General features: G+C 50.0%; 1 protein-coding gene across 2 annotated transcripts in view; it reads left to right on the top strand.

Moving 5' to 3' along the window:
* KCNIP3 (potassium voltage-gated channel interacting protein 3) overlaps positions 1-20,563 on the top strand; it is a 135,436-nt gene that overhangs the window by 14,389 nt on the left and 100,484 nt on the right. For both annotated transcript variants that reach the window (XM_084804178.1, XM_084804181.1), the window contains exon 2: positions 6,414-6,579. In XM_084804178.1, coding sequence (XP_084660304.1) covers positions 6,414-6,579 — 166 coding nt within the window. The remainder of the gene's footprint in view (positions 1-6,413; positions 6,580-20,563) is intronic.

Here is a 20,563-nt window from a genome sequence, read left to right as displayed (position 1 = left end):
TATATCCAAGTTCTCCTTTAAAACCAGGCACCCCAACTCCAACCAGGCACTGCTGCTCCGCCTTTGCTGCCCACCACTCTGCTTCAGGACCCCTGCAGCATTTCCTGTCCCTGGTGGTGCCCGATGCTGTCAACCCATGCAGTGCTGACAGAATTGCTGCAGACTAAGGATGGTCAGGTGTCCTCTTTTACAGAGGACAGTCCTTTATTTGAAGGGCTGCCAGAGGACACTCCTCTGCTGGAAGGCGTCCTGTGTTTGAAAGGCTACCCTGTCCATTTCTGGTTTAAAGATAAAGAACCATAACTCTTGCCCATCACCAATTAGCCTCCGGACAACACACTGAACAGGCAGGCACGCTGGTCACAGCCTTCCACACCAGGGTGGTATGTGCTGTGCTTCTATGTAAATGAGAATAATTCTCTCTCAACGTGCATCTCTACATCTAAATTAATAAGTGCACATTTTCTGCAGATTGCTGTCCTCCTTTTTGGTGATTTCATAAGTGGTCACTGTAGTTGCAGTCTTAGGCATGATCTCCTGCAGTTCTCCTGCAGAAGCCTCAATGAAATGAACGTGAGCTATGCTATGGCGCAGGAGGGCATGTGTTCAGCCACTTGCTTGCAAAGTACTTTGATCAAGCCAACAGAAGCTTGGAAGCATTTCTGCCTTGGGATGCTAGCACAGGTTACCTGCTTGTGACGGCACACCCGGGTGCCATCTGTGGGATTGTGTTCATCTCAGTCTGTGGCTGCTTGCAGAACGGGCCTGCCTGGGTGTGCGTGTGTGTGTGTGTTCCTGCACAGCTGCATTTTGAAACAGGTGCGTCAGCCAGCAGCAACAAGCCCAACCCTGATAAATAATGAACAAGCTGTGGATGCTGAAAAGAAAAGGCGACACATTCTGAATTATTGATGCATGAGAGGGAGAAGGATCCAGCAAAGAGGTAGATGGAGCCATGTTGTAAAAGAAGAGCAGGGTTTTGTACCTCTTCTTAATGTATAGGTTCTTTCAAGCTACCTGAGTCAGGTGCAGGGTTCTCTCTTTATGAATAACAGACACACAGACAGGCATGAAGACAGAAACTTCAGCTGGTACATACAGACATGAGTTTCTTCTGAGGGTTGCATTGCTGAGAAAGACAACACACTTTCCCATGTCCTGACTCTGACTTATCTGCTTCTCCATTTCTGTTAACAACACAACTCTTGTGGCACCTTAAAGACTAACCCATTTATGATGGCATCAGTAGTGCCGTCCAGAGTCCTGCAGCCCAGCCCCTCCCCAAATGACCACCCAGAGAGTGGCAGGGGATGAGGGCAGCGGGGTGGCAAAACAAACTCCATTTAATTCCTGTCTTTACAATGGTGCTGTGGTTTAAGTGGGTTTAAAATGCAAAGCTGCACCTGCTCAGAGTATTTTTTTTAAACATTGGGGTTGGCAAACAGTGTTGTTGTTTTTCTAACATATCAGGAATGTAGAAGCAGTTGTAGAGCATGGAAAGGCTGCTGGGTGGGGGGAGCTAGAGAAGAGAAATGTGAGTTGTGTGCCTCACAACTGAAGTCATCTATGTCGCCATCTAAAGCCCCCGTCCCCACCCTGCTAAGATCATGAAGTCCTGGGTCTAAAATTACTTAGCTGCACCACTGTTTACCATGACCGGTCTGACTTTGGTTTTCTAACCCTTTTCTAAGTTACCTCCCTGCCTAGTTCCAGTGTTTTGTCTCCTGGGATCAGGAAAAAAGAGAGGGTGAATGCAGATGGCCATTTACCAGTTCATATCTTACTGTGGTGTGTATTTCCCACTGTGGAAGTTTGGTCATCTGTACCGTACTAGCAAGTAGTGAGGAGAATCTTGTCACATTTCCACACCTGATCAGGAATCGAGGGAAGCAGCAGGAGAGCGGTAAAGTCTCTCCTCACTTTTTGGCAGGAGAATATTGATGGGCGTTTTTCCGAGTGGTTATGTGCACAGAGTAGCACGTTACCATTTGTCTAATGGCCATCTGCATTTGGCCACAACTGGGGTTGATAGATTGGTGGAGCTGGTCCATGTTTTGAAGTTGTCTGGCTGCCTGTTGTAGATAATAATAATAATAATAAATTAAAATGTTAATACCACACTCGGCTTTCTATACCATTCTGAAAACCATTTTGTCCTCCCTTATGCCTCTTTTAAGACGTAATCTAGGGTGATCCACTGTTTCCCCTCCACCAATTCTGCTAAAACCTTCATGCAATGTATCTTGTTGGCTTAGAAACAGAAAGGCAAGCCCCAAGGGCTTTTGTGCACGATGGGCCAAAGCAGGCATTTAAAAGTAAAATAAAGTATTGGAAGGCCTGGCCCCCTTTCACCTACCAAAGTTCACGCAAAGCGCAAGTACCCTTGCAACCTAAAGCCTAATGCCTAATTCAGGAAGATCAGTAAATGGGAAATGATAAAGCATGTTGTAGTCTGAAAAGGGCTATAGCAATAATCTGTGGAAATTATATTGCTGCTGCCTGTTTCACCAGGATGCAGAGAGATAAATGAGCTGGTGGGGGTAGGGGGATGGGATCTAAATTTAAAGTAGATAAATTCTTCATCCCAAAATAAAAAGGCATATACTTGTTTAAAAGCGCTTTTCAGAAAATGGTGTATAGTTCTCTCCCTCCTCCCACCCCCCGAAAGCTAAGCTGCACTCCAGCTATTAAAGTTGCTTTAGCTGAGCCTGAAACCTCTTCGGAGGGTTGAATCATCTGCTGCGTGTTTGCAGCCAGGCACTCAAGAATCCAGGACACAGTAGCAGCTCCGTGGCCTATATTTATGTGGGGGTGCACAAGAGACGTAGAGCAGGCTTGCAAGTGGGTGTGATGAGCACTTGCCACACTTTGGCAACACCACATCATAGAAACCAAGCCCAGCTTCTGTGTTGTTGGGAATAGCAGAGCAAGTCAGCTATTGTGGTGGAGCAAAGCGGCACCAGGGGAGACCCAGACGGCTTGTCTGGGAAGGGACATGCTCAGTGGAGGCTGATGACTCCGATGCCAGTGGGATGGTGAATCCTCTCCAGGTTGCAATCAGAGCTAGTCAGAACCTTGGAGAGCTCCTTTAGAGTTCTGACTGGCTCTGACTGAAACCAGGAGTAGATTCTCTGCTTCACTGACATCAGAGCCACCAGCCTCCGGTGGACATGATCACTTCCTCCCTCTTTTCTTCTTGCTAGCATGAGGCCTGGATGCTTCTAAGTCATAAAGACAGTGTAAAAGTGATGGGTCTACCGTTGTTACTCCTGGAAGGGACAGTAGGAAATGATGGCACAGAGAGAGGTGTGGGGGGTTCTGGGAGAAGGGAAGGAATTGGCCAGGCTGGAACAAACAAGAAGGTTGAAAAGGTAACTAAGGGTCCTAGCAATAAGCATCGCTTTGCCACTTGGCCAGACATTCACTTGCTTTCCAGAATGTTACATTCTTGATCTTCAGACAGAACTGAACGTTGCAAAGCCAGAAAAAGAATTTCCAGCTGAGCCACTTTTGCTCTTAAAGCAGGTGCACAAGCTGTAAAAGCACAGAAATGTGCCATGGATTATATCCCTGGGGATCGTAGGGTGAGGTGCAGGCTGAGACTCAAGAACCAAACACAATTCTCCAAACACTTTTATTTAGACAGAATGCAGTTAAACTCGGCCCATCCACCCGCTTCTCGTTCATTCATTAGTTCCCAAGTTGGAGCATCAACCAGGAGGCCAGCCCTGGTCGGCTACGCAAAAGCAGGAGGCCATGCTGTGCGCTGTCTGCATCATTTCCCCCTCAAGGATTCGGGGTTTCTTATATACTCTATTTTCTCCCAACCCTTTATATGATGTAGGAAACTATGTGCCCTTTGGCTGTGTGCCCTGGTTGTACATTAATTGGGCCCATCTTACTTCTCTTCTATCCAATGTTTTACCAAACTCAGCTAATTTACAGCTAATTAACTGTGTCTTGTCATTCATATTCCACAGCCAGCTTTGCACATACACACACCTGTTGTTTTCCAGTTCTTCAGCCTTCCTTCTGGCAACTTTCCATTCAGGAACCCATTTGCCCCACAGCTATCTTGAGGTGACAAATGTGCATGGAATTACCACAGGGCAGTGACTGATGGTTCTGCTTGTGTTATTGGCTGTGTTCTGCTGGGCGCATTCAGCCAGCTGTGTTGGCCCAAAAGGTGCCACTGTGCTGACAAGCCAGGCAGGGGGCCACCCTAACTGCTCCCGTGGGAGTGGGACTTGCTCTGGATCTCAGTCAAGCACTGAAAAGCTCTAGAGCGTTTTACTTTCTATGTCATATGTCAGTACTAAATCTGCTAACTCTAGCTTTTGAGGCATAGAGCTACTGCTATGGTATCGGGGCTGATTCACTCTCTGTCACTTCTCTTGCTTTCATTTTGGTTTACTTTTTAATTGCACTTCCTAAACAATGTTATTGGCAATTCAGATAAGCTAGATAAGCTTTGCAAGAGCTGCACTGTTAAATCACCATAGGGACATTTGTGAGACTTTCTACTCCTTTGCAAGTTAAGATGAACCATATAAGAGCCACGCTGCCCTCTCAACAGAGAAGAGTCTCTTAAATGTAGAGTCTAAGGCAGGGGTGGGCAACCTGTGGCCCTCCAGGTGTTTTGGCCTACAGCTCCCAACAGCTGTAGAGTGTCATTGTAGACTATCCTACAATCCTTGTAGAGTATCCTAAATGTCAGTCTAAGGCAGGGGTTGGCCTACAGCTCCCGGTGGGGCTGTGCGTCCATTCTGGGTTTCAGTCATAACCAGCCAGAACTCTAAAGGAGCTATCCAAGGTGATGACCCAAAAATAGGTTCAACACCTTGGATAGCTCCTTTAGTACTCTGGCTGGTTCTGACTGAGACCCAGAATGGTTTCCCAGCCCCACTGAAATCGGAGCCACCATCCTCCACTAACTCCCAGTATCCCTCCCCATTGGCTATGCTGGTTAAGAAGTTGTAGGCCCAAACATCTGGAGGGCCGTACGCTGCCTACCCCTGATCCAAGGCATTGCTTTGTAACCAAAGTTCTGTGGGCATTCCCAACTCCCAGGGGCTTCACAAAATTTTATTTCGATTTCACTTTTCTCTCCGGCACGGCCAGTCCCCCACACTCCAAGCGTGGAACTGTGCACATGTAAAACATGGTCTGGTCTCATAAAGCATCTTGTGATGTTCACTGTTGAATGTTAAGAACCAGCCTCTTTGTGACTGGTGTGTCACACAAGGCAAATGTCACTAAGAACTCATTTTATTACTAGTTTTAACTTGTTTTGGTATTAGTGGGGGGGCGGGCAGGGAGAGTGGTTGGAGCTCCATGGGGCATTGCAGTATGTTTCAGGGTTTTGTTTTTTCAAACAAAGCAGGTTGAAAACCATGGATCTCAGGCAGGGGTTTCAGGCCTCAGGCCTGGAGGCCAAATCTGGCCAAACTGGGGCCCCAGTCTGGACCTCTGGGGACCAGACAGCCCTCCCGTTTTCTCCAGGTGCCAGTCATTTGGTGGCTTCCTGGCTTTGAACGTCCCCCCCCCCCCAAGGTCGAACTGCCTCTCCTAAGGCTTCAGGTGTCAGGTCTGGGATATGAGCAGCAGGTGCCCTCGACTAGAACACTGGGACCAGGGGTGACAGAGGTGGGCGGAGAACCAAGGTTCCTCGGGCAAGGCTCAGACACTGGAGAGGCGTGGCAGGGCCAGAGGCGAGAGCGGAGTCCAGAGCAGGCGAAGGTCAATTCCCAGCAAGGTGCTGCAGAGCCAGAGGCAGAGGCGTCATCAGGAACAGGCAAGAGTCGTGTATCAGCAAAGGTATCGCAAGGTCAGGAACCAGAGGCAGGAACACGATGCTACCGCCACGAAGACTCGTATTGCCGTGGCGAAGCCTGGAGGGAAGAGGAGGCTCTTTGTAGGGCTTCCTGAGGCTCCCAACCCATCTGCATTAGAGGACCTGTGCTGTGAGCACCTGCAGGCCCAGCGCATCATCCTGCTCGTACTGCACCGTGGACCAGGCTGCCTTCTATATCTGGCCACCCGGGGGAGTGCAGAGCTTCTCAGGTGGAGCAGATCCTGACATCGGGACTGGCAGTGAGAGAGTTCGGCCTAAACATGCTGGTGGTGGAGGCTGGTGGCTCCACTACCAGTCAGAAACCAGTCAGAACTGCTTTGCACCTTGGAGAGCTCCGTTAGAGCTCTGACTGGTTCTGAGTGAAACCCAGAGCGGATGCACTGCCCCACCGACATTGGAGCCACCAGCCTCCCCTGCATGCTGGCATTTTGGTCCTGCCCCCCTTTTGCCCCACTGGAATGTGGCTGCCAAGAGCTTCTTTAAAACTGAAATTCGGCCCTCTGGCTCCGAGAGGTTCGACACTCCTGATCCAAGGTGTATCATATCTGTTCTGTTTTAGGACGAGAGCAAGGAGACAGACGGCAGCCTTCTGGGTGACCCCGGCCTGACTCCCCCTGGAAGGAAGGAGACGGTGAAATGGCAGAAGCCACGGCTCACGCGCAAGGCCCTGATGAAGTGTTGCTTGGTGAAGTGGATCCTCTCCAGCGCAGCTCCCCAGGGATCAGGTGAGGAGCAAGAGGCTGTCAGCAGGCAGCTGAGAGCTCTCTGGGTTGAGTTCTGGATGGGCGGTTCCCTGGGTGGCCTGAAAGCTTCTGTAAGAATAAAAGATGTATGGTGTGTGGTGTGAGTGTGTGTGTCTCTGTCTGCCTGCACCATAGCGCTAAAACTGTGAAAACTAGACACCTGACATTTGACTTGCATATTAATGGCAGTGCAGGGTGTGCACCTCAAGGTTATTTGGTTTTTTTAAAATGCATTAATTAATTTAAATTAGTTTAATTGTATCTGTGCATCTGAAGCTTGTAGTAGTGTTTTCAGTCACTAGGTGGCAGAATTCCCTACCACTGAATAGCTTTGCTGTCCATACAGTTTGAAGCCAGGAGTGGAGAGTAGTCCAAGGGACAGACTTATATGGCTGCCTCCTCCTCACTCCTGTTTGGTCCCCACCCCCCACCCCTCAGGAGAATGGAGTAGGCAGTTCCCTCCCTCAGTGGCTATAAGGGTACACCAGGACCAGGACATGGCTAGGGTGCCAGCAGCTATGGCTTTACTCAGTCGGGGAGAGCCCAGTTGTGTCCAAGTCTGAAAGCTGCATAACCTTCGTTTGATGGCTTCATTGTATTGAAACCATGTGAACATTTGGTAGCATTAAATAAAGGGTTGTGATTTCTGCAGGGGGCTGTCTTTGCTCTTGTGTTTCTAATAGCAGGACATGCAATGTACAACGCAGTAAGCAAAGTTTTCTTCACTGATCTGCCCCTATGTCTGGAAGAGTTCCCCCTTCTCATATTCTGTGTCCCAGGCTACTAAAGGCTGGGAAAGTGGAGATTCTGCTTAAGCAGCATGGCGAGCTGGGCTGGCCATGATCCTTGGGGCTCTGGTCCAGATGGGACTTAGCATTCCACAGTCTTATTCAGGGACTGAATGGCTTCTATGGGCATTTCTGTACTAGAAATGGATGTTGGTTTCACTGTTATCCTTCAGCCAAAGGTCGGGGGGGGGGGGAGCTCATGACTTCAGCTACTTTGGTGGACACTCAGACATCATTTTTCTACCTTAAGAGGAGGAAGGACTCTAAATTATTGTTGGATCGCTGGCTCCCTCTCGTGGAAAATGTTTGACATTAATTTATTGTCCGGAAGAACAGTTCATTTCTTAGCAAAGTATTATGCTTGTCATTTCAGTTCAGCGACTTCTGGAGTTTTCAAGGCCAGCCCATCATACTTTGGGGCTGCCGCAGTTTTACTAGCTCTGCTCCTGTGCCTTTAATCCAGAGACATTTAGCAGCTGAAGCCTTTCCCAACACCTCACCTCCCTGCAAGGGACACCTTCCCTTGCTAAAGTCCTGTGTCTGGCCACTGTTAATGGCACAGGAATAAGGGCACTTATTAAAAAAAGAAAAAGAAAGAAAGAGCAAAAAAGGTGGACAGCCTCATCACAAACTATGATGTTCTGTCTCTTCTTGTTTACAGGTAAAGCCATCTGTTTACCAAAGAAGCAGGACCCCTAAACAGCCCCCCCCGCCACACACACACACTTCCTAGTTGGAATGCAAGTGATGAGTGCAGCTTAGCACTAGATCTTCCAGCTTGGGATCGGTCACGGAAATGAGATCTTGTATGACCTCTCTAGTACAGGCTTCCCTGATCTGGTGCCCTCCAGATGTGCTTCTGACTGCGGATGCTGGGAGGTGTAGTTACACCCATCTGGAGGGCACCAGGTTGAAGAAGGCTGCTCGGGTGTGATCCTGTAGCTCAGGGATGAGGAACCTCCAGTTCACGAGCCAGTTTGGCCTGCCAGGCCGACCCATCCAGCCTGCAGGCCCTGGGCAAGGCCCCTCCCTGTGGGCCCTCCCATTCCCTGTAGCTCCACCCACAGAGGCTACTGGGGTCTTGGGGAGGAGGCAGGGAGAGGAATCCCCGGTGTAATCTCTGACTGGAGATAACAGTAGGGATTCCTCTGGGTGCTGCTTGGCCTTCCATCTGGGACGGGCAGCACCATGCTGAGTGCTTTGCCTGCCCCACAACCTCCCCAATGGGCCATATGTTACTGGCATATCATTGTACTTTGGCCTGCACCTGTGTTTAAAAAGGTGTACAGAAACTTTTTTGGTGTTCATATTTCATTTTGCTCCAATTTGCAATTAATTATGTTTGTTTAATTATACTTGACTTTTTTGATATAAAAAATAAAACTTTATAGTACATTGTTATAGAAGATAGCCTAATTCTTAAAAAGAAAAAAAGCTATATGGACATAAATAAACTCTCGACTTTGAATTATAGTAAAACTGTTGTTAATTTGTGGAATCCACATGTCAACAGCTTTCCAATGAAATATGTTTCATGAGAATCAGTCAACGGGAAGGCAGTCAAAAAGGGATGACCAGCTAACTCCCGACTTTGAATTATATACGTATATAAGATCCTTTGCTCAAGCCTGCTCTCTGGTGGTTTTGCTGAGAGCAGGAATGTCTGGAAGAGCTTTGCATGAGAGGAGTTGTTTGTGGCTGGTTTCTGTATCTACTCTTTCCTGATTCCCCCGCCACCCAATCCTTACTCCTTATCCCAACTTCCAGTCCCCTCCACCCCCCACCCCAAATCTTACTTTTCCTTTTCCATTCCATCCATTCACCCGGATCTTCCTCTAGAAGTTAAGTTTCATTTCTTCTTCCTATTGCTTTTAGTCTCTCTTAGAACTAGTATCACAGGCAGGGCACTCCCCCCCATTTCTCTCCCCCCCAGTTTGGCCTTATTTCTATAGATGTTATTTTGAATCCAGTTTTTGGTCTCTTCCCACCCCCAAATCAAATTTGATGGCACCAAGCAGAAAAGCCCTTGCACCTATCCTTTGGTAATTTGGCAGGTTTCTTACCAAGGGGAAAGTCTACCACGTCTGCTGTTTTCATAGCAGTTGCCCACCAAACAATAAGGGGGATTAGGGGATTTTTTTTTATCATCCCCAAACTGTAAAGATTCCCCTTGCACAAATGCCCCTGCACCTATCCTCTTGAAATTTGACAGGCGTTATCCCCACAGGAGGGGCAACTGTGCCAACAAATGTCATCTAATTCTGTCAAAAAACAAAGACATTATAGACACTAAACAAAAATAATCCAAAATTGAGGGGTGTCTAGCACCAAAGGCCTTGCACCTATTTGTATGAAATTTGGCAGGCTTTAGCAGGCTTTATCCCTTCAAAAATGTCTAATGTGCCTGCAAATACATATTGTAAAATTTTAAAAGTTATTGCTGTTTACGAATTTTCCATGGTAGTCAATAGGAGGCAAGAAGTTTTGTTCCAAATCTTGCTTCAGGTTCGGAACTGAGTCAAATCGGGCATCCCCCGAATCAATCCATGTTGAATCAGGCTGTTTGCCAAAGTGCTGAATCAGGGTCTGAACCGAATCTTGTGGTCTGTGCATGCCCCCATTGGGGGTTGGGGGATTCTGGGAATTGTAGTCCAACACATCTGGAGGGCACCAGGTTGAGGAAGAGTGCCATAGGGCAGGGGTCCCCAGTGCATTCCTCTCCCCTTTTTAAATATACGTACATGGATTTGTATGAAAAGCATAGAGTTTTCTAGCAATTAGGCTTCAGCAAAAGCAGACCAAACATCCTAGTAACTATCCATTTGAAGGTGGTGTATATATGCCACCCATTCAGATACTGAAAGCGTTGTAAGGTTCTCAATGCATTGCATTATAGGAGGTGGGTGTTTATCCTTCCATGTTGCAATAGCAGTCTTTTAGCTGTCAAGGGGGTGCAGAGAATCCATTTGCACTGATCATTTGTTAATCTCCATGAAGCAGGGAAATAATTTGAAAGAGCATGCACATCAGTGAATGTTAAAGACTGTTCCAGTATAAAATTTATCTGTGTAATAACCTCTCCCCTAAGAGAAGCAAGTACTGGACACTGCCAAAACATATGTTTAAAAGAAGCATTAGCTGTATTGCACTGCCAGCATTTAGCTAAAGTAGACAATCCCTTATTAAAAATGCCTGATTGGGCATTTTGTGATGCTGTGGCTTAAATAAGCAGTTTTACAAATTCCCAAAGGTGTCCACATGTCCAAAAAGGTTGAGGACCCCTGCAGTAGGGTTTCACCTGGTCCTATAAAGCCAGGGATTCTGGCCTGGCATCTTAGTCTAAGCAACTTGTCTCTTGAGTAAAGAAGGCCAAACGGCTCTTAGGCTGCTTGGGCCAGCGTGGCTATTGACTTTTCCCAGCCCCAGTAACAAAGTGGGATGTGGTTATGGCAGGGCCAGCCCTCCTATGAGGCAGAATGAACCCCTGGCTCAGGTGGTGGACCAGGAGGAGTGGTGAATTTTGCCTTCCCCCTACCCCACCAGGAGGGTTCCCTGCTGCCACATTGCTGGATCGAAGTGGCGGCACTAGCGGTTGCCCTTTAGAGTCCCGCTGGCCCTGCTCACCCGTTGTGGCAAATGCCCAGCAGGAGAGCAGCTGGTGGGGCTCTCTGGAGCAGCCGCCCACCCTCTGGCTTGCTCCAAGAACTCTCTTGGAGCCAGCCAGTCGGCAGGTGTGCTCTCTGGAAAGCCACTTGGACCCGGTTTGCACAATCACTGCAGCCCACCGTGACCCATGGGTTGTGGGTGGTTTGTTAATCATGCCAACAACTGACCATTGCTGGATTTGGATGACAAAATAAGTCACAGCGATGGCCTGCCGCAGCTTGAATATTGGAAATGGCTTAAATAAGCCCCCATGGGCTGTGGCGATTGTGCAAATTGGCTGTCAGAGTCCAATGCCTGGCTCTGAGGGGGCCCTTCCTCAGAGACAGGCAATTCCCTTGGACACCTCTCTCGTTGGTGTCTGGCTGTGGGGAAGGACCCCCTCAGGCCAGGCATTTCAGAAGAGTGACTCTCGAGAGAGAGAGAGAGGTGCCCCAGCTGCGTTTTCCGGCTGATGCAGCTCTCTGAGACTGCCTTCACGCTACTCAGGGCAGGCGGGGGTCTTGGGTGTGGCGGCAGCAGCTGTTGCTGCCATGGCTGGGAGGCCACGGCTGCAGTAATCGTGGTGGTGGCAGCAGCTGGAAGTCTTGGTGGCAGCTTTTCTCCTGTCTCAGGCAGTGTGAGCGCCTGTGTTGCCACTGGGCTGTGCCTGCAAACTGCTGGCCTAGCTTTGTGAGACTTCCTCTTGTACAAGCTTGAAAGAGTCCTTAACCTACTGAGTTAGAGAACTGAAAATGGAGAAAATGGGTCCACAGATTACTACTTATGACTTAGCCGTGCATAGAAATGAGCGTGATTTATTGGGTGGACTTTGCGTATGTCTTTTTAAAACTAGCACCCCGTACAAAGACAGACTGTGTGTGTCTGTAGCTCAAGCAGCTTCCTTGGAAATACACCATCAGCCAGAGGGCTAAAGCAGATTTGCATACTCAAATGGATGCAATTAGCATAATTTGCATATCATTTTGGACCAACACTGCCTCTGCTTGCAAACTACAGGTGGTCGACATGTTGAGCTTATGCGCAGAGTTCTTTTTGTGAAATGACTAATCCTCTATTGTGGAAAAACAAAAACTGGAGCCAGACCTCCCCAAAACCTTGCTTTGTGTACTTAGAAATCATTCAAGTTCATAAAGCATAATGAGTTAGTGCTCCTTTTAGACCTCCTCAGCTGTTTTCAATCCTTTTAGTATTTTGCTGTCACGTTTTCGGACATGTTTGCAACTATGAGGGCTGGAAACTTTCTTTAAAAGGAAAGCGCACAATCTGACATCTGTGTGCTTCTCAGCAAGTTGTGCCAGCGGCCTTCCAACAGTATTTCATGGCCTTGCGTGTCTGGAATTGCACAGTATCTGTATACCCTGCCTGAGGAAGAAGTGGTAACATCCCTTTAATGTTCAGTAGGAGGGGAAATCTCTTACTGTGGGTGATGCTTGCCTGCCTGCTCTTTATCGGGTACTTCATCACAGCGTCGACCCACCTCTTTTTTGCTTGCGCTTTCTGCTTGCCTTTTTTGCCTGCCCTTTAACGGTCACCTCATCTGCTGCCCAGAAATGTAGGTGGTGAAGCTTTTCCCACCGCTTACCTGCACACCTGGGAAAAGCTACACCCAGTGCCAAATGAGGCCTCCTGCTGCCCTGCCAGCTGCCCTTGTCTCTCCTGGCTGATGTGGCTGGCTGGCTTTTCAGGGTGGAAGAACCCCGGCCTGGGCTTTTCTTCAGCGCTGGTGTCCAATTTCACAGGGTGAAGCAGGAAGGGGCCGGTGCGGAGCTCTGTCACTGATATGCCGCCTCCCTGTGGGAGCGCAGTCTGTGGACGCAGCACTTCCTCGCATGAGCTGCACAGGCCGAGCTATCAACCTGGGCAGGGGTGGGCAGGCGGAAGGACTGAGCCGTCCTCCTCACGGGAGAAGAGAGCTCCTGAGAGTGCTGCTGGTCAGCGGAGACTTCCCCAACCTGGAACCCCCCAGGTGTGTTGGACTACAACTCTGATCATCCACAGTGCTGTGGTGATGGGATTTGTAGTCTGACACAACTCAGGGGCTCCAGGCTGGGGAAGGCTGCTTTAGACAATCCTGAGCTGTTTATTTATTACATTTGCATTCCGCCTTTCTTCCAGTCAGCTCAAGGTGGCTTGCAAGTCTTCTCTCCCCTCCCCTGTTTTATCCTCACAACAACCCTGTGAGGTAGGTCTTGCTCAGAGGGTGTACCTGGCCCAAGGTCATCCTGGGAATGGCATGGCTAAGTGTGGATTTCCTAGGTCCCTGTGGGGAGGCGCCTCTTCTCCGTCTCGCACCTGCTTCCCCAGTTTGCTCACTCGGGCAGGGATGGCGAGGAGCAGGTGCAGCAGCAGCGGAGCCAGGGGGCTCGAGGGATTTCCAGGGGCCCCCTGCTGGGTGCAGGGGTCTTAACAAGTGCCCAGCAATGCCAACCCCTGACGCTGCCCTGGGCTCAGGCCCCCAACCCCAAGACCAGTCCGTACAATTCGTTATCAAACAAGTTGACATTTTGGGTGCATCTGGGTGCCGTCCGGGTCCTTCATGCCGGATCTACAGTGCAGTATGACGCATGCAGAAAAACGGACTGAGCCAGGTCATGGCAGGATGTGATCTTGGCACAGCGTGAAAGCAGTCACAAGATGAACTTAGCATGCCCAACTGAACTGACAAGGTATGTGTGGATTGACACACATTTTCAAAAAACCCAACTCTGTGAAGCTACCCTGGTAGCCGTCTACAAAATGCAGTAAGCCTGTGGGCCAGAAGGCCACAGGAGAGTGCTGTGAGAAATAATTTGAACTAATTTTCTCCTGGTGAGCCCAAAGCACCTGTTCAGAGATGAGGTCACCTGCCGTCTCTCTGCACAATCCCTTGCTCTGGGCTTGCCTCCTTCCTATCAGTTGCCTCTGTTGTGGGAAGGTTATTCTGCACATATCTGCACTGCATGTGAGTGAAAAGATCATTCAATCACTCCCAGTGCAGAGACGCAGCAGCAGGAGGCTGTCTGTTGCATCTCCCATGAGTTCCTGCGCTGGGCTTGCCACCCTCTGCTTCCAGGCATGTGCAGCTAAGTAACTGGCACAGTGTGTGTGTGTGTGTGTGTGTGTGTGTATGTTGGGAGCTCCTCTGAGGACAGGGAATTCTAACTCTTACACACAGTGAAAGTTAACCTTTTCAGGTGTAAGTCTGGAGCTGTAATTCAAGTTCTGTTCAGGGAAACTCTGTGCCACATCTACCAGACATTTGGGAAAAACAGATGAAAATTAGCAATTGCCTGAAGGAGAAGGACACAGCTGGTTGCCAACTCTGCTTAAAAATAAGAACAACAACACTCTGAGCATGTGCAGTTTTGCATTTTAAACTTACTTAAATCCTAGCGCCATCATGGTCTCAGGTATAAAAGGGAGCTTGCTTCTGATGCCCTGCTGCTCTCTGGGTGGTCATTCAGGGCCCACCTGGGCTGCCAGACCCTGAACCTGGGCCCCAAAGCCCAGCCCTGCTGCCCCACGTCCAGGTAGGGCTAGGTAAGCTCCCAGCTGGAGACTGGGAGCCACCGCTGGGTCAGCCCCATGCTGGGCGAGAGGGGTGCTTCTCGGACTTGGCTGGAAGCAGCTCTGCATGTTCACATGAAGCACCCAGATGGCCAGCATGGCACTGTGTGCGCCTGTGTTCTCGTGGCCAGATGGCACATGGCTAAGGCAGGCAAAACAGCAGATGGCCACTGAGCCTGGCGATGCTCTGCTGAAGGGGGTCGTGAGTGGCGGGGAGAGCAGTGCCCGGCCTCGGTGCAGGCCATGTAGCAGTCGCTAAAGGGACACAGGGGAGGGGCCGCAGGCGGGAGCAAGTGCAGGGAAGCAGTTGCATGAGCTTGCAGGACTCTGAGGGTTAAAATGCACAGAGAATCTTTTCTCTCTCTCCCCCACCCCTCTCTGGAGACCACAGGGGTTGAGTTTGAGTTTCGTGGTAAGCAGATCCTAGATAGAGCAGGAAAGCTGGGATTCAGGGGCTCAGCCGGCAGAGGCTTCAGGCAGGCGTGGCCGACCCCGCCACTGATGGGAGTGAAGGCTGCACAGCTAGGGCACCGAAAGAGCCCCTGGCCACGGGGAACAGACGCTGATAGCCTGGGCTGTGGGGAGGGCCAGGCCGGAGCCTAGGTAGCCTCTGCTGAAGGGGAAGGGTGTCTGGAGCGGATCAAGGGTGCAACGTGAGTGAATCACAGAGGGTGCGGGCAGAGAAATGGAGAGCAGCCAGCTAGAGAAAACCCAAGTTCGGGAGCAAACTGGGCAGAGAGGAAAAGCGATCCAGAGAGGCAGTCAAGTGGAGGAGGAGGAGGAGGAGGAGCGGGGGGGAAAGATTCTGCTGGTGGAGAGGGAAAGAAGGTCAGTGCAGTGCCAGGCAGAGGCGAGGCTCCCTCCCAAGGCAGCCCGAGCAGCGTTGCCAGTGAGGGGAGCCCAAGCCGCAGGGAGGGCGAGCTGGCCAGCGGGGCCCCGAGGGCTGCTGGAGTGCAACGGGATGCCCACGAATGGAGAGGCAAAGCCATCCGGGAAATCTGTGTGCTACCCGGAGGTGCATCGCAAGCTCCGTGACTGCCAGCACACGTGCAAGAAGCAGCTCTACAACCTCCTCAGCTGCTTCGTTCGCCTCCTCTCCGGCAACCTGTCCAGCGAAGGTGAGCCGTGGAGACGGGAGGCAGGTGGGGCCACCCCGGAGGGGTTTTTCCTGGGACTGGCGGGACTCTGTCGTTGCCCTCGTCACCTAGATGGGCATTTTGAAGCCAAGTCTGCCTTGCTCGTTTTAGACGTGCGTACGTCTAAGCAGACGGGTGTCCTTGAATGTTTGTGGCCTCCAGTAGGGTGGCCGCTTCTGTGTTGCCAAAAAAGAGGACGGAATTGGACGCTGATTTGCATGTGCTAATTCATGTGTATAGACACCAATTTAGAAATAAGGACTCTCTCATCGTAGTGGGGAAGACGGTGACCAGGTGAGCGGTGTGCCCGCTGCTCAGTCTGCCATCCCGGTGCCAGGTGCAACTCCAAGGCCCCGGCTGCTCTCCCTTCTTGGGGTTCTTTAAGTTGGATTTCGACTGGGCAGCCCTTCAAACAGAGGGCTGTGCTCTGCAAAGCTAGACACATGGCCACCCTACATGATAGCCAGAGGGACCTTGTTGTACATGGAACTCTTTCTAGCAACTGAAAAAGCAGAGGACCAGAAGGCCAGCCGCGTGCATACTTGCGCGGAGTGAAGTTACACTGAGGCCCCTGGGGCTTCCTCTCAGGTAAAGTGCATAGGGTTGCCAATTCGATTGCCCAGTCTTAAGCATGTTTTCCAGGGAAGGAAACCCCACAGAGTCCATGGCACTTACCTCCTAATGAGTGTGCATAAGTTTCCTGCTGCTGTAACCCAAAACACACTTACTAGGAAGGCTGAGGCACATCACACACAGCAATGTGAGGTCAAATAGGTGTCTCCAGCTAGCCCTGGTTTTCTTCAGAGCTTCAGGCCTGTGTTGTTAGCTGGTTTGCACTGTGTAGGTCTCTTGGAGGTTTGTTTGCACCCTGCTGAGTCACTGAGGAAGATAATGCTTTGTTCGCTCACTACCACTCCTAGGAGGACAGCCCAGTCCCTTGAGGGCACCATTGTACCACCGTGTTCCCCATTTGCATCAAACTCTTTATGTATTGGGGAGAGGGGCCGGGTAATGTGAATGGAACTTAAAGTAAATGCAAGCAGGCCTAATATGCTGGGTTTTACCTCTGACCAAAATGGTGGATCTCTAATTAAGGTGATGAAGAAGTTATTTGTTGGGCTGGTTTTGAAGCTGATGACCAACTGCGGAAAAGTGGAGACAACCATGTGGGAACAGGAGTGGAGGTGGAAATATCACACTGTAGGATCGTACTGTAGGACCCTTGAGCTGAATTCTACCTCCCGCAATCCTGTCTGTCTGTCTGTCTGTCTGTCTGTCTGTCTGTCTATCTATCTATCAACTAACCAGCTGTGTGCAACATTATGTGTGCATAGGCAAACAGACACCTCTCTTCTGCCCCACTAATCCTGCTTAGAGTTGCCACACTTTTTTTTTTAACTATCCCTACTCCCATGCCTTTAACAGCAGCCTGGCACACAGGCTTGTCACATGCCTAGAGATAAAAGTGCTAAGAGTACTATGAGTCGAGGTCCTGTTAAAGGCACAGAAGCGTGGCAAGGAGAAGAAGGTGGCAACCTGCAACTCAGATCTGCTGCAGTTTTTCAAAACAACAATTCTGTTTTGTTTTTCTATATAGCAGTACCAAAATCAAACGAGACAGAAAACCATTCCATCTAGTGATTTGCTTGGTCACTGCAAAGGTCTCTGCAAAAACAATACCTTTCCACACAGAAAAATAGCACATTCTGTCTACAGAGCTCAGTGTATTCGATTTGCTCCCATTACACAATATAGCAAATTACTTAACAATAGAGCTGTAACTATAACAATAGAGCTAATCAGACAAAAAACAAACAATATGCTACAAAAACTGTCAGAGACCTAATACAGTATGAGAAAAAAAGGTAATCAACTTTGTTGAAAACTCCCTTCAGTTGCTCTCTCCCTTCTTAGGTTAGCTAATTTTTCCATTGCTGTGACTCATAGGATCTCGGCCAGCCATACTCTGACTGTGGTCAGCATCAGCTCCAGATTTTGGGGGCCCTTGGGCAAGGCACCCTCCATGGGCCTCCATCCTCGGTGCGTCGGCCTTCTCACCACCACTGTCCCCAGCTGCTCTTGCCCCTCCTCCTCTCTCTCATCCTTGCTCCCCCTTGCTGGCTTGACAGGCAGAGAGCCAGGGAGCAGGGAGACCATGGCATCTCCTGCTCCTCCTTCTCACCAGCGCTGTTGTCTGGGCCAGAGCGAGAGGCAGGTGAACAAGCAGGTTGCAATGGTGAAGAGGAGGAGCACGTCCAGGGGGCTCTGCTGGGGTATGGGCCATCAGCAGGTGCCCGACCATGCCTGCCCTTGACGCCAGCCCTGATTGCATGGTACCTGCCGGAGACTGTTTCCGATGCCTGGCCCTTCCCTTTGTGTGCTGACCCCTGCGATTTCCCCAAATGTGGGAAACTCAACTGCATAATTTGTGGAAACTTTCCTCTTTCTTCCCTTAAAGAAGTCTAACATTCAGAGCTGTAGAGGGAGCTAAACTCCATAAAACAGTTAGTTCAGGGGTTACTCCAGTCTCTCTCAGCATTATCCAGCAGCAGGCAATGGGGGAAAGGGGTGGGCTGTGGCAGCATTTGGGGTTCAGGAAACAGATAAGGTTGTCAGCAGGAGAGAAAAGGGGGAGGACTCTGGGAGAGAATCAGTCAGAACTAGCTGGGGGTGATGGGAGTTGTAGTGCAACACCTCTGGAGGGCACCAGGCTTGGGAAGGTTGGGGACAGATAATACTGGGTTTAGTGTTTCTTGGTTGGATGCTGTGCAAACAGGAGCGTATGTTGCTGAAGATCAAATGAAAGTGATGTTGCCAGAACGGCAAGGTGTCATGGTTAATTAATTCTGGACATCTCTCTTTGCTCTCTTGCAAGCCTGTGCAAAGTGTGTCTCTTGAAAGAGAAGGGTGCTGGTTAACACATGTGCATATCGTTCATCACTTGAGTTCCGTACGTGCGGCCGGCTGCCGCTCAGCTGGAAGACTGGCAGCCAGATGTGGAACTTGGCTCAACTGAAAAGAATTCATTTTTCATTCCGTCTTCTTTGTCATTCTCTCTTTTAGTACCACCCCAGAATATCATAGCCTCAAAGGAGGTGCGCGAGGAAGCGCGCCCGTCACACCCAGCCTCGGTGGCAGTAATTAATCGGCGAAAGCTCTAGCTCCAGGGTGGGCGACGTGCGGCCCATCACAGCCATCCACGTGCCACCCTTGGTTTCCACTGCTGCCGTTGCCTCTGCACCACCAAAATCCCAGCAGTTCTGCTGAGAAACAAGCCATGTGGGGAGCATGTGCCTTCCCCCCAGCAGAATGGGGCTCCCCACAGCCCACCAAGCAGCTGGGGGCAGGCTGTCTGCTGCATGGTTCTGCCAGGAATCCAGTTGCGCACCCCTCTTGCACCTTGTTTCCCAACAGAATGAGGGGGCCACTTCCGGCAGTGGCTTGGCTACTTCCGGCGGTGGGAAAGGTGTGTGGCCCCTGCAGGTTTCCAGGAGAGGCATGGTCTCCCCCCCCCCCCGCCAAAACTGCCCACCCCCGCTATTGTTGAGTAATCTGCCAATTAAACTGAAAAGAACGTAAGGAGAGCTGGATCCGACCAAAGGCCTATCTCATTCATAGCTTCCAAATCCCGGGAAGTACTAGTTCCCCTCCACTCAGCACTGGTTAGGCCTCATCTGGAGTACTGTGTCCAGTTCTGGGCACTGCACTTTAAGAAGGATGCAGACAAGCTGGAGAGAGTTCAGAGGAGGGCAACGAGGATGATCAGGGGACTGGAAACAAAGCCCTATGAGGAGAGACTGACAGAACTGGGCATGTTTAGCCTTGAGAAGAGAAGACTGAGGGGAGATATGATAGCGCTCTTCAAGTACTTGAAAGGATGTCACAGAGAGGAAGGCCAGGATCTTTTCTCGATCATCCCAGAGTGCAGGACACAGAATAATGGGCTCAAGTGACAGGAAGCCAGATTCCGGCTGAACATCAGGAAAAACTCCCTGAATGTTAAAGCAATACGACAATGGAACCAATTACTTAGGGAGGTGGTGGGCTGTCCCCACACTGGAGTCGTTCAAGACGAGGCTGGACAGCCATCTGTCAGGGATGCTCTGACCTGGATTCCTGCATTGAGCAGGGGGTTGGACTCCATGGCCTTGTAGGCCCCTTCCAGCCCTACTATTCTATGATTCTATCCAATGTCCTGTTTCCACAGTGGTCAACCACAGGCCTCCGGGAAGCCCACAAGCAGGTCATGAGTGCAATAGCACCATCCCACTTAAGTTCCTCAGCCATCCTTTTGCATTTGGTTCTGGTTGGTAGACCTTGAGGTTCTTGTAAAAAACAAAGTAGATCCTCCAGGATGGAAGTCTGCCCTTTGCTGTGCTAAATCATAGTTTAGGGCTAAGGGAATGAGCTTCAACAAACCCCCTCTCCTCTCTGAATCAGCCAGGATGAGGAGATTGGAAACATTAGCTTTTGTTCTTAAATTAACCATAGTTTGTTGTTACATCTGACATGGACAAACTGTGGCTAGTTTAAACTATAGCTAGTTTATTGGAACAAGCCAGGATCAAATGGTGGTATATGGACCTGGCTAATCTCAGCAATCCATAGTTTACATTTCCCAGAGTTACCACTTCAGGTATAATGAGAACCATCCACTCATTTAAAAACTGAAGCAAGTGTCTCCAATCTCCTTCATGTGGCCATGCCAGAGGAGGAGCGCACATGCAAGGCCAAGGCTTGTTGAATGTTGTTCCCATAGCACTAAACTATGGTCAGTGTTACATCCAAATGAACACTGCCAGCCCTCTGGGACTGATCCCAAACTTTCCC

Source organism: Heloderma suspectum, chromosome 6 (assembly GCF_057233095.1).
Source record: "Heloderma suspectum isolate Gila_16-S chromosome 6, 16-S_ref, whole genome shotgun sequence".
In the NCBI taxonomy this organism is placed as follows: domain Eukaryota; kingdom Metazoa; phylum Chordata; class Lepidosauria; order Squamata; family Helodermatidae; genus Heloderma; species Heloderma suspectum.
Note: the sequence above shows the minus strand (reverse complement) of the source record. Positions and strands in the feature narration are given on the sequence as shown.